Consider the following 14,848-nt stretch of genomic DNA (forward strand, 5'->3'; position numbering starts at 1 on the left):
GATAGACTTTAAAAGGCAAATAGAAAAGCTTATATTTTATCCTCGCAATAATGATTCACTGCATTCTGGTGAGTAGGGGATGACATGGGGCAAATCTGTTTCTAAGGAAAATCATTGGCAGGTATCTGTGTGTTTAGTGTAAAGAGAGACTTTTGACAAGGATGTCTATTAGGGAATCATTGCAATTGTCTTGACAAATGATGAGGTCCTGAAGTAAATAAGATGGTAGCCAGTTATCAAGTAATTGAATGCAGGAAGTATTGTGGAGATAGAAAAAGTGAGATTTGATTACTAAATGGATGCATTCACTTATGATAATTATAAAATTAATGTGTATTTCAAAAATTCCACGCCACTGGAATTTTTGAGTACAAAAGTGACTTTTAAAATCAATGCTATGTGTTAGCTCTCCCTACCAGCTTTGTATTGTCTGTAATTTGGTAAGTATGGTTTCTCTTCATCCCTAGGGCTTGGTAGATCATAATGATCATAATAATAGGATCATTCAGAGGTGATCCAGTCCCATTAAAATCTAGATGATGAATTAACCAAGGCCATAAAAGTAGAATGCAGCAAAGGCATAATTTCAGTCTAGGTCCTCTGATACAGAGTTAGTGTTCTTTCCACTGTATTATACTCCTTGACTGACAACACATCTTCAATTTGTCAAGTTGTTTTTTTTTTTTAAAGTTTGCATGGAAAGCAGGACAGATTATCCTTGGGGCATTATACTTCGAATATTCCTACAAGCTAATGTTGACACATAAATGATTACTTGGGATCATTCATCTTTATTGAAATAAAGTTTTCTTAAATTTTTCTCATATGGTGTTTTATTGTGAACCATGTCCCTCTAGCTGAGTTTTTGTTCTGGATGTTTAACATTTCTTTTATTTTCTTCATCAGTCTGAGGGTCTTAAGACAAGATGCTTACTTCCCAAGCCTTATATTCCTATGTTTTCTTCCCATTTCTATAACATCTCTCTGTGCCTGAGAACAGAGAATGGGTTATGAGTTTTTTCATTCCTATACATAAATATCCAATCTATTTTATACACCCTCTAGAAGAACTTGGAGAAAGAATCAATTCTCTGATTGATTGACTGAAACTAATACTATAAGATATCCAGACGTGTGCACCATTTTGTTGACTGGAGCTAACATTATAGATGTTGATTCACTAAAAAATTAAGTTTGACATGCTTGTCTACATTTACTTGATGGAAAGAAGCATTTTAAATGGATTGCTTTCCCAATTTATCTCCTTTTTCAGGCACTTTGGATGATGGACTCTAAAGACATTAGCGAATGGCAGCATGAGGAATTCTACCGCTACATTGCCCAAGCTTATGATAAGCCCCGTTATACTCTGCACTACAAGACTGATGCACCACTTAACATACGAAGTATTTTTTATGTGCCGGAAACAGTGAGATACTCATATTCTGATTTTTAGTCTTGGGGGGAATGTGGTGAAACTAAGGAATGGAAAATAATGTATTATCTTCTCACAGTTGGTTTCAATATAGGAGTTTCCTAACTATGATCAAATGGAAGAACAAGGACAAAATAAGTTAAAGTTTTTCCTAGTAGTGACAGCACCTTACCTCCTCCATCAAATTATAACATAGATAATTCCATATCCACAAATAGAATTTAGAAGTTACATCTAAAAGAAAAATATGTTTATGGATGGATTGTGAATACAGATAAATTTCCTCATATGGATTGGAGAGAGAGAGAGAGAGGGAGAGAGAGAGAGAGAGAGAGAGAAACCTAACTATACAGAACTATACAGAAGTCTAACCTTACTTTGGGGTAACAAGGTGACTCAAGGGTACCTCTTGCTCCTTTGTGGGTAGCAACCCATCTATGGGACTCTCTCCTCCAGGTTCCACTGCCCAGTGCTTTTTGTAAAGATACTATGGATTTTGAGTTCTTGAGAGCAGAACAGATAGCTAGTAAAAAAAGAGAGAGGGAAGGGATGGGAATGGAGTATAAAAAGTTTGAATGGTTCTTTTTCCAAAAATATCAGTCCCATTGGCTAAATACCATTAAATACTGTAAGATGCCATTGTTTTATTATGAAGACTTAGTTCACTTTTAAAGTAAAAATTCCTATCAGGTTCCTAAATAATTCTATTTAACATTTAGCCAGGATATTTCACAGCCAACTAAATGAGAGATCCTATATTGGGTGAGGGCAGAAAGGAGAAAAGAGGAAGTGAGAGGAACCATTCTTCACAGTTTTGTCCAGGCTCGGCCCCTGAATACCTACTCTTATTTTATACAACCTCTGTTTTCAGTTAAAACAATATCTTTATTATTCCCATTGGCTTTTTAAAAACTAGATTTCAATTTATATTATCACATTATCTCTTTTTCCTCTGTGTCTCTTCCCTTTCTCTCCCAGAGCCATTCCTTATCAAATACTTATTTTGGGGGAAAAAAATCAGCAAAACTACTCATTATATTGAAAAAATAATGACATATTTGCTATTCTTCACTGCCAAACTCCTTTCCACTCTACCAGCAAGTGCCTTCTCATATCATCTCTCTTTTGGGGTTTGGAAGTCAAACTTGTTATTTATAATTTTTCAAAATTTGTCTTTGTTTTGTAATTCTTTTTCCTTTACACTGAAGTTGTCATCCCACTAGCTTTAAATATTCTTTCTCCCTTTTCTATAGAAGCCTTCCATGTTTGATGTCAGCCGAGAACTGGGCTCCAGTGTTGCACTCTATAGTCGAAAAGTTCTGATCCAGACCAAAGCTTCTGATATTCTGCCCAAGTGGCTGCGCTTCCTGCGAGGTGTGAGGACTAGACTTCTTTGCTTCCCTCCTCAGAAGTGGTAGACCTTGGTCACTTGTATAAACAATTCCTAGTACCAAAAGTCTAGGTTAAAATTACACTCAGAAAATTCCTTTTAAAAAATAATTCAACCAGTCTTTGTGTCTGAGACCATTTTAAAAGCCCGTTCATTCAGAATAAGTGAGTACAGACCACTAACATTAGAAAGATCTCTATCTTGTGCCAAATCTTTTTTAGTTCTTAGCTATAGACTTTAATCTCAAAGGAACACAAAAACGTGTACTTGGAAGGTCACTCAGAAAAATTGTCTTCCATCATCTATCTTGTCCTTCACTTCCCCATTAACCCCAGCTGAGTTCATTTTAATTATTAGCTGAGAAAATAAAAATAATTTGGTGGGTGAATGAACAGAGAACTTTTGGGTCAAAGGACAGACCTCTGAGAGAGAGTTGACTTTGTTTTGTTTTTTTTTGTAAACAAGGTGTTGTGGACAGTGAGGATATTCCCCTGAATCTCAGCCGGGAGCTTCTTCAAGAAAGTGCCCTCATCCGGTAAGCACATGTATTAGTGGAAAAAATATTGCATTTTAGAAATGAGGATTCCAAGCTAGTGTTTTTGTCCTGTTACCAAGTTCCAGGCTGTCAGCTGAGGGAAAAAAAAGAGCTCTAGAAATAAACAAGTTTAGATGTCATATTCTCAAATAAATCACAAGATTTGAATACACCAATATTACCTTTTCATTCAAAAATAATAAATTCACTCACCTTTAACTGAATCTTCACCTTCTCATTATCACCCATAGCAGCAAAGATCTCAAGTCCAAAATAGGAGGGATGCTATGAAGCCTCATTATGTGGAATATATAGTTAATGATGTGATTTTGGTTCAGTATTGAATCTTTATGAAGCAGTGAGGAGTTATAGAGTCTGAGAAGTTTCTTGTGAATTGACAGCCCTGAGAACTGTCAGATACAACTCTTGTTTCTTTTAGTCTCTTACCTAGTAAAATATAAGGGGGAAAATACAAAAAAAACTGATAGGGTGATAGAACCTTGGGCTTCATCAGCTCATGGTTTTTTCCCTTTTATATTTTTTGTTTTTAATTTTGTTGATCCATATTGTTTTGGTGCAGCAAACTCTTCCAATAAATTCTTAACAATCAATTCATTGGGGTGGCTAGGTGGTGCAGTGGATAGAGCACTGGCCTTGGAGTCAGGAGTACCTGAATTCAAATCCAGCCTTAGACACTTAATAATTACCTAGCTGTGTGGCCTTGGGCAAGCCACTTAACCCCATTGCCTTGCAAAAACTAAAAAAAAAAAAAAAATCAATTCATTGCTTATAACAGAAAGAAGGTATGCCTGTGGCAATGTTACAAACATAAAGCATTATAGGTGATCAACATTTTATCTCTGCAGGTTGATTTCATTTATACACAAATTGTCATTGTGTTTTTCTTTTGTTTCTGCTTTTTTGTTTCCATCACTTCTCATGTTTTTCTAAATCATTCACATTGATTATTTCATTAATATTCCCTTACATACATGTGTATGTTTTTATTCACTCCCTATTGTTTGGTATATGTTTTTTAATTCCTACTTTTTACTGTCACAAATTATACTGTTTGGGACATTTTTGTGCATTGATATCTTTTCTTGCTATGATTTTTTGGGATATTTTCTTTCAGGGGGAAACTTTAGATCTAAGAATATGAACAATTTTGTAACTTTTATAACACAGATTCAGATTGTTTTTTCTTAACTGTCAAACAAGTTCTCAGTGAAGTAGTAGTCCTCTCTTACCATCAAACTGCCAGCAATGAGTTTTTCCATTTTTTTAGCGTCTTTGCTAGTTTCATAATTTGGTGAATCCTTTCAAAATTGTGTTAATTTGCATTTTTTTGATTATTAGATATGGTTAGCATTTCTTTCTGGTGGTCATTCATATAATCTTAAATTTGTTCATTATTAAATGTTTTCTTTGTGTATAGAACACTTTACTACAGGTTGGAGATATAGGGATGATAATATCTTGTTACGATAATTTTTTAAATATTTCATTCTGCAGAAAACTCAGAGATGTTTTACAACAGAGGCTGATAAAATTTTTCATTGATCAGAGCAAAAAAGACCCTGAGAAATATGCCAAGTTCTTTGAAGATTATGGGTTGTTTATGAGAGAAGGAATTGTCACTATTGCTGATCAGGAAGTCAAGGTAAGAACTTAATGTTTTTAGACCTCCTTTTGACTCTTAGATCATGAGGCATCATTGAGACAGGACAAGTCTGGAAAGAAATATAAAGGAATCTGTGTTCTCAAGATCAAGGATTCCAGGCCAGATTGCAGAATGATTTTCCATTTTCATTTATTCCAGGATCCTATCCATCTCCCCTGTTGTGTCAGTGGAAGGACCCTCCCAGCTCATCAGAAGGTCTAGATCTCAGTCATCTCTAGTTTTAGACTTCAGTAGCAATATTTCACCAGACTCCTTGGGAGACTTAATTTAGCATTATTCTGTGCCAGTTATTAGGTGGGTACCAGTGAGAGAAAAAATTAATTAGAATATCTCTACCTTCAAGGAACTTGTATTCTATTAGGAAAAATAATGTGCACATAGAAAGTATGTTGAAAAAAATACAAGCTCATTGTAAATGGGTGGAAACAGTGATATCTTGCTCAGAATTTAATTATATTGAATGAGTTGTAAACTAGAATTTTTATGTTTTATTCATTTCTCTGAATGTATATCATTTTTCCTTCTATTCCGCCCTCCCTTCCCCTTCCCCTCCAATAAAAATTTCTTTTGAAAGGAGGAGAAATGATAGTGACTGAAAAAGTATTGAAAAGTATTGACTGAAAAAAGACTTGTTTTTAAACAGGTCTTTCAATTCAAATAAAGCTGTTTCATTGACAATAAGTCGATGCTCTGTCTCCATGACTTTTTCCCTTTTCTTACTAAAGACCTAGGTTTTGAACTAGACATTTTGAAGGAGATTGTAACCAGTGTTCAGTATGTATATGACCCTATCTCTCATGGTCATAACTTATCTCTGTATGGATTGGTTGACTCCAGGCACTGAGATCCCTTGATTAATTTGCCAGGCAGGGACCTAAATCCTGACAAAAATAGAATTTCATTCCTTCCCTATATAACAGGCATTGTCTTCAGCCTCTTTTCTCCTTTTTGTTTTGTTGGTTAGTTGCTGTTTTTTTTTTTAGGTTTTTGCAAGGCAAATGGGGTTAAGTGACTTGTCCAAAGCCACACAGCTAGGTAATTATTAAGTGTCTGAGGCCGGATTTGAACCCAGGTACTCCTGACTCCAGGGCCGGTGCTTTATCCACTATGCCACCCAGCTGTCCCTAGTTGCTTTTTTTAAAAAATGATTTTTTTTTCCCGTGACCCTTCATTGCTAGTGTATCTTGGGTCATGGAGTATAAAATTTCTGGTTGGAGACAGCTACTTTTTATATCCTGCAAGGATACCCAACCTGAATACCTTATACCTGTTGTAAGTCACAACCTCCTAGTACACTTCAGGAATTACATTAGGACAAGATAACATCTATTAAATTTGATGCCTAGCTTTATTTGGATGAGCTGATTGGATAGTTTCTTTGTGCTTCTTCAAATTCTTTAGTCAAAGATTTCATAGTACTTGAGTGTCTCTTCTGGGTCCCCAAAATGGCTGTTGGCATGTCTTCTCACCTAGGAACTGACCTCAAGTCAGAACAGTATTTTAAGGTATATGTTGATTCAAGGGTCCTGAACCATTCATGCTACTCAAGGGAGGTCATGGAAACATCCCAACACTCATTACCCTGTCATCATTTTTTTCCCATTAGTAAGAAACCTCTGACCTTACACAGAAGGTCTGAATCTTCTGGAACTACCCTCCCTTTTGATTTCCCAAGTTTCATTATATTGCTGACTCATAATCTTTAAACTTATCAGTCATTTGGTTTAAAGCCCTATTCTTTATGAGGAAATATATCATATTTGTAAGTATTTGTCCAGAATTTAGTGGTAGAGGCTAATGTAAAACTCAGATTTCCTACTTAACAGGAATTACTCAATACTGTGGAAAAATATTTAAATCTTGAGATGGAGGTAGGAGATTGAGGGGTACCATGTCTAGAGAGACATGCTGTAGGGGAATAGAGCAGTCTAGAACAAAATACCCTCTTTTAACCAATAGTTTGTGTCCTCTAAGGAAGTTTTGCCCACTTCATCTTGGAGCTAGTCCTGAAATATTCCCTTATCTCCATTGTCAGGAGGATATTGCAAAGCTCTTGCGTTATGAATCATCAGCTCTGCCTGCTGGCCAGTTGACCAGTCTTGTGGAATATGCCAGTCGAATGCGGGCTGGTACTAGAAACATCTACTACCTGTGTGCCCCCAACCGACACCTGGCTGAAAACTCACCATACTATGAGGCCATGAAGCAGAAGAATATGGAGGTAGGTGAACTATCAGTCATGTGGACTCAACTGAATTTCAATTAGGAGAAGTCCTTAATTAACCTTTTACAAATAGAATTAAGTCAGGATAGGTCTGGAATGTGAAGCAAAGTCACTCTTATTTAACAACCACCATGACTTATAAGATTGAAACCATAATATACCTTTAAAACAGTCAAATTGAGTCCAACTCCCTCATTTTACAAATGAAGAAAATGAGGCATAAAATGATTAAGTAGCTTTAGCCAGAGTCTTAAGAATAAGAAATGCTTGAGGTGGGATTTGGACTGAGGTCTTTTTTATTCCATATCCAGTACTTTCCCAGTGTATCACGTTGTCTTTCCATAGTCCAACTTTAATAATTCATCATTATCCTCCCCATTATTTTTTTGTTACCTCTGAGCTGCCTCAGTTTTCTGGTACCTCTATTCCCCTACATCTTCTTCCAGACAGCTAGTGTATAGATTTATATGAGATTATTTTAAAATGTATGTGGGAATGTCTAGATATTCTATTTATATATTATATTTTTCCGTATTGTATGTATATGTTATTTCTACATTATATTCCATTTCTATATTATAAATAAGTTAATTTATATTTGATGCATATAATTATAGGAGAGATTTTTCACACTCTGTAGTCTCTATGTTAATTACAATTTTACTGCTACTGGGTTTGAATGGTGACACAAATAAATGAATGATTTCTATAAAAGAGAACTGAAAGAGGACTTGATTTGGTTAACATCTTATCTTTGTTCATTTAGCCTTCAGTAAGAGGAAACCATTATGAAATATTTTAATAGGGTTCACGTAAGTACCATCTGACTCTTCACAGGTGCTCTACTGCTATGAGCAGTTTGATGAATTGACCTTACTGCATCTCCGAGAGTTTGACAAGAAGAAGCTGATTTCTGTGGAAACTGATATTGTTGTTGATCACTACAAAGAAGAGAAGTTTGAGGAAGGTTCTCAAGGTAGCTTCTTACATATTTACATGTCTCCATTCTCCTCCCAGTAGGGAGTAGCATCACAATAGATCCTGCCAGGACAACCTATACTCCCTAATTATTCAGTCTTAATTTTGTTCAAATGGGGGAGAGGTGGAAGGTAGACGTTAAAATAAACCACAGTGGAGATAAAGAAGGCATCAGATTGACTGTAGTGTACAATCATTTACTTAGATTTCTTTACTGTCCTACATATTAATGGATTTAGCATATTTTTCTTTTAAAAAAACTGTTTGAGGGTGGCTAGGTGGCGCAGTGGATAGAGCACCAGCCCTGGAGTCAGGAGTACCTGAGTTCAAATCTGGCCTCAGACACTTAATAATTGCCTAGCTGTGTGGTTTTGGGCAAGCCACTTAACTCCATTGCCTTGCAAAAAAACCCAAAAACTATTTGAATAATGTTTACACTTATAAGACAAAAATTGATTGGCTAAAGATACATTAATGGTAAATGATTAATCATTAGGAACCTGAAGATTTTTAGGTAACTGAGATTTTGTTTCTTGAAATTGATCAGGCTTCCTAGTCTATTTATTAAAAAAGTAATAATATGTTGACTGTTTCAGATAAGATGGTATGGTCCTTGTTTGTCTCTGATTTTAAAAAAAATTATATAAATATTTTGTTTTCCAATTACATACAATGTAGTTTCTGCCAATCATTTATTTTGCAAGATTTTGAGTTTTACAATTTTTTTAATCTCCCCCCCAGTAGAAGGCACTCTGATATAGTCTTTACAATTACTTCCATTATATGCAGTGTCTCTCTGAAATTTAAATAAGTCTTTTACTTAGTGGATTTTTTTTTTCTCTCCTGTAGTTACAGAACCAGTTCAAGTCTCTGACCCATTGGTGTTTTGCAATGAAGTTTATATTTTACTTTCCACTGGGAGGGAGTACATGGATAAAACACAGACAAAGGGGAATTGGTAGGAAGTATCAATTAAGAAGACAGATTAGTTTCTAGTTTTCTTTCTGTTCTAGCTACTGAACGTCTTTCAGAGAAGGAGGCAGAGGATCTAACAGCCTGGATAAGAAATGCACTGGGGACTCAAGTCACCAATGTCAAGGTGAGGTTGCCCTTGGAGTTGGATGCTGAGGATACAAAGAAAAATGTGCTGACTAGACTTCAGATACACTCTGTGTGTGTGTGTGTGTGTGTGTGTGTGTGTGTGTGTGTGTTTTCTCAAGGCACTATACATTGTGACATTAAGGGAAAGCTAAATAGATTCATATATCAAAACAAATAACAAAGCCAGACACACAGAATACAGATTGATGCATGAAACATTTAATTGTGTCTCATTTGTTTTCAAAGGAAGGAACTGAGTCTTCGTGTTTTTCTTCTCTTTAGTAGAAAAAAACTTTGTAGAGAAGGTGGGATTCTAAGCAGACTAATAAAGTGGAGGAGTAAGAGTTCTTGGTGGATCATGAAAAATGGTGAAAAAAGAATCTTGTAACCTATATTTGAATTCCAACTCTTCAGAGAATTCTGAATAAGCAATACTGCATGACCTACTGTGGAAGATAAGGACAGAATTAAGATACAAAATCTGTTCTCAAGAAGCTTAAAGTTCTTTGAAAGTCTGAATGGAAATTTAGAACTTAATAAACACAGAAAGCTATAAACATTTACCAAATGAAAGCATAAATAAGTGTTATTGTGGAAAGGATGATACAGTCGAATGAAATCTTTATTGAGCCAGGACATGGATTGACCAGGGTTGAGTGAGGGGGCATTTTTGGCAGAGGGAAAGACAGAAACAAAGGCATGTAGATGAAAACATCAGTATTGTAAGGAAAAGATAATTAAATTAACTTGTCTCAAACTATGTCTCTTAAGTAAATTAAGGACAAGTGTAAATTTGTAGAGTAGGCAAAGAGTACCAAAGTTTGATGAATCTCCTTGAATACTAGACTGATTTGGGATCTGATGATTGGTGGCCATAAAGTACATTATGCAGTCTTGAACAAGGAAGGAATATGATGAAAATGGGGCTTGATTATTTTAACAGTTGTGTAAGATTATTCTAGCAGATTGATTTTGCATAAGATAGTGAGAAAGGAGAATTTTAAGGCAAAAAAAAAAACAACCAAAGACTGATGCAACCACCAGTGCAAGCAATCCATTGAGATTGAGAGGCAGGAACTGTAAAAAAAGATATTGCAGAGTCAGGAAGGCTTGGAGCTGAACTATTTGCATTGAAGGGTGGGAGGATAAGAGAATGTGACAGAGGACAGTTTACAATTACTTATTTTGAACTTGGGAAAATCAGAGGAATGGCTGAACCACAGACTATGAAGGGTTAATAATCCCAGTCAGGATTTTGTAAACAATATCTCCCTCAGAGCATACATGAAACTCCCTAATCTTGGACCTCTTCTCATAAGGATAACTGCTCAGCTTCTCAATTGCTGCCCTTTAGATTGATGAGAGGGAAACCTTAATTAGAAAAGTAGCTAGCTAAGGTTTATAAAAATATTTCCTCAGAAGAACTGTTAATGGTTAATCATGTCTTCTTGTCTGGTGTTCCTTTCTGTGCCTTCTTATCACCCTTGTCTTTAGGTGACTCTTCGCCTAGACACCCACCCTGCCATGATCACTGTGTTGGAGATGGGGGCTGCCAGGCATTTCTTGCGCATGCAGCAGTTAGCCAAAACCAGTGAGGAACGTGCCCAGATTCTACAACCCACTCTTGAAATCAATACCAGGTACAGCTGACTGTCCTAGGGATTTAGTCTGCATCTGCATTCAGTTATAAGGAGTAAACCAATAGGCCAGTTCTTGGTTAATACTGTATCTTCCTTTATACTATGATTGAACAAAAAAGAGAGGCTTAAGATGGAAGGGAGGAGAAATGAAGTGTGGTGTCTGGGCTGATCAGGGTTTGAGGACATGGGGGGGAGGGGAAGGTGAAGATCCAGTAGAGAGATCTAGTTCAGAGGATATTCCAGCAGCTGAACTGGATTAATCTGGATTTTGAACCTGCTGCCTCTTCCTTAGCCTACCAGGTTGCAGAATTTTATTTTATTTTTTTAAGTTGCAGAATTTTAAACTTGACTTTTGTAACCCACAAGGCATAATTAATACTGTTATGAATATATAACTGATATTATTCAGAGGCCTAGGATGGAGTGGAAGGGTATAATATAGAAAACTGATATCCAAAAAGCTAGTTCTTTGAATAATCAAGGAGTTAGAAATAGAATTATGTTATGGAAATTAATGTTTATAATTCAGAAGAAGTCACAGTGACCAGATAAAATATATGTTCTTGCTCCCCTGTCACCACAGCATAGAAGTGTCATCCGCAAGGGTGCAAAGCAGAATGACTTGCCCTGAATACAGAATAAGTTAGAAAAAAATAGATATTAATCACTCTACAAAAGACCCATGGAAAATATTGAAGAAATTGCAACTATTCTCAATGAAATTTTAAAGCACATATCTGTTAGAACTTTCTAACCTCTAGGTAATCTATTTTCCTCATAGTTATTTTAATTCTCATTGCTAATTTTAATTATTTTTCCTATTTGATAAGTTGAATTTCAGATGATTAATGATAATTCAATTAGGAAAAATCACTCCATATATAATTCTTTTGAAATGTTACCTTTTGATAGTTTCTTTTGTTTTTAGACTTAAGCATTGATTAGGATAAAAGGTAGATAGTAGGTGCTGAAAGACACCAGAGGCTAAATCTATCTCCCTGAACAAAGGAATTGATTTTAGGTCTAGTACTGCTTAATGATAAGATGACAACCTAGTCATCCTCCTCCCAGTGGCCCCTTAAAAGTATACCAATGACTGGTTTGCTGTGCAAGCCTGAGAAAACTATGGATGACAATTTTGAAAATTAAATAATTTTGAATACTCTATTACAGCTAAATAAATAGCTGCATTGAATAAGATAATGATTCATTAGTTCTGGCAGTGCTTAAAATGATTTCTTTAAAAAAGAAAACTAAAGCATATTTTTACACACTCCTTAATAGTTCTGATGAAATGATGTTACATGTTGTTTAATTTAAATTTTCCATTTATGCATTCTAATAAATAGTAGCTAAAAAGCTGCTTTTATTACGCATCGAACATTGGTCCTTCCCCTTCTTTTGACTCCCCTCTTGATCCTGATATAGCTGTAGTAAACTTCAAGCTTGTCTGTTATCTTAAATTTTCATTCTGAATCTTAGTGTTCCTGATACTATTCTTACATGCTGTGAATGCTTTCACCTTCTCTATGTATCTTTAGGTTTTTACAAGGCAATGGGGTTAAGTGGCTTGCCCAGGGCCACACAGCTAGGTACTTATTAAGTGTCTGAGACTGGATTTGAACCCAGGTACTCCTGACTCCAAGGCCGGTGCTTTATCCATTACACCACCTAGCCGCCCCTTCTACATATCTTTTTAAAGTCTTAAATTGGTTGATGAATTCTTTTTTATTTTTCACTTTGGTTTGTTTCTCAGATGACTTTCATTTTGATTTCTTTTAAGAATTATATCTAATGCTTTTCAACTTTGAGAGCTCTGATTTCCTCTATAGAATCTCTTCTCCCTGGATCTCAGGTGGATGGTAGCTGTGTTTGGTTGACTCCTCTTCTGCCATGCAAGGAGACAATAAGAGTTTTGGATGTGGTATCCAAAGACCTGGCTTTAAACCCCCTCAGTTCATATTTATCCTTCCTTTGGCACTACCTGAGCCTTTTCTCATATCTGTAAAAGGAAAGGGCTTGTAATAATGACCTCTCTTAGTCTCTAGATGTATGACCCTATGATTACCAAAGCCCTGTCTAGCTTGAAGTCTGTGGTCCTATGACTCTTTGAAATCTACTCTCAAAATCTTATGTGTTTATCAAGATTATGCTCAGCTTTACTCTGTCACAACTCAGGGCCCCCATTATTTCCCCCCCAGGAACCAGTTGATAAGATTCAGAATAAAATTTCTCTTTATCCTTCACTTCTTAAAGAAAAAAAGATTATCATTTAAGAAAGTTATTGTTCGCTTTGCCTTTGGCAGAGGTGAGAGAGAGAGAAAGAGCTCTAGAGGGTGTCCAAAGAATTGAAGTCCCTCCCCAGTATTTCAGGTACATTTATTTCTATGCAGGACTTGGGATCTGTTTCCCAAACATAGCTCTTTACTTTTTTTTTTCGAGGTAATCTATAGGATACTCTAGTGAGAAGCTCCCTGTTATTTCCACCTCCATTGATTTTTATCCAAATGCTTTCTTCCTACCATGCCTTCTCACTTTAGTTGATAATTTTCCTCAAGAGTTCTTATCTTATCTATTAATTTTCTTCTGAATGTAAGATGTATCCAAATTCCTGTTATAGATTTCATCCCATCAACTCTGTGCTATCTGGGAGGTCAAATTTGCCTCCTTAGACTAGGATGTTGCCTAAGCTTTGAGCATTTTTGTCTAAACAAAGTGGGTTCAAGGCCTTGGGTTTTACTTCTGTTCCTTTTCTTGAATTTTGTGTCTCATGAACTTCTGATTGTCTTAAATGATGATCTTTCATTATAGCTACTCTCTGGATATACATTGGCAACATAATTGTCTTTACAAGTATACATGAGTACCTATATATCATGAAAGGTGCTGGGCAAGGCCTTTTTGTCCTCAAAATAACTTCTTCACTCTTTCATAGATCTTGAAATCCCACTACTAGGGATTCAAAGTACATTTGGGTTTTGAAGGCTTTTCAAGTCTTCCGGACTTTTCCACTGAAATGAAGAAAACCTTAGAAAAGGTAATATCTTAAACCCCTGTCAGTTAAAATTTTAATAGGGGTTATTTGGCACCTATCTGACCTCACCATACTGGGGACAGTTGAAAGAGGTATGCTGTTTATAATGGGTCTTGTATAGGAACAGTATAAAAGGGTCAAAGATGAAGCAAGTTTTCCTCTGTCCAATCTTGATTAGGAGGAGTCTAGATCTTAGGGAGGGAGATCTCTACTGAAGCCTTTTCCTGTTCTCTACGAACTACTTGAGGTCATTGTCTTTCCTTCATTCACTGATGAAATTTTTTTTTTTTTTTTTTGCTTTTACTCCATATTCCATTGTTCTGATTAACGCGCATCCAGACACAGCTGGTTATAAAGTACTAGTTGTTTCCATAAAATTCATATGCTTATGGGTCTAGCCCATCATGCTTTGTGCTTCCTGGTTATGTATCTCATTGGGTGCACAATTCTTTTAGGTTCATTCTGCATATTTATCCTTTCCTTCCTCTGAAGCATCTTAGGCCGTCAGGAAGTTTCTGGAGGTAGAAAGTAATGAAAGTACACAAAAGAATTCACCAAGAACTTTTGAAATTTAGTGGAAAACTGATGATCACCGTAATTGACCTAATGAATATAAGTGAACTCCACCTTGAATAAACCATATATGAAAATCCATAGTTTCAAAGCAGGTCAGTTAGGATCATTATTTATTATACAAAACGATTCTTGATTTTATAAAGGATTTATGATGGTATTGTAAAGTGCATGAGTGTCAGGATAATATGCTCTAGGTATCTGGGAATCCAGACACTGTCACAATAATAGCTGGTCTTGGAAACATTCTTATC

At 35.9% G+C, this 14,848-nt stretch overlaps 1 protein-coding gene across 1 annotated transcript in view; it reads left to right on the forward strand.

Moving 5' to 3' along the window:
* TRAP1 (TNF receptor associated protein 1) overlaps positions 1–14,848 on the forward strand; it is an 81,824-nt gene that overhangs the window by 65,949 nt on the left and 1,027 nt on the right. The window contains exons 9-16 of the mRNA XM_074196860.1: positions 1,274–1,429; positions 2,689–2,809; positions 3,291–3,360; positions 4,876–5,023; positions 7,080–7,265; positions 8,106–8,244; positions 9,260–9,345; positions 10,842–10,987. Of these exons, the coding sequence (XP_074052961.1) occupies positions 1,274–1,429; positions 2,689–2,809; positions 3,291–3,360; positions 4,876–5,023; positions 7,080–7,265; positions 8,106–8,244; positions 9,260–9,345; positions 10,842–10,987 (1,052 nt within the window). The remainder of the gene's footprint in view (positions 1–1,273; positions 1,430–2,688; positions 2,810–3,290; positions 3,361–4,875; positions 5,024–7,079; positions 7,266–8,105; positions 8,245–9,259; positions 9,346–10,841; positions 10,988–14,848) is intronic.

Source organism: Macrotis lagotis, chromosome 8 (assembly GCF_037893015.1).
Source record: "Macrotis lagotis isolate mMagLag1 chromosome 8, bilby.v1.9.chrom.fasta, whole genome shotgun sequence".
In the NCBI taxonomy this organism is placed as follows: Eukaryota; Metazoa; Chordata; class Mammalia; order Peramelemorphia; family Peramelidae; genus Macrotis; species Macrotis lagotis.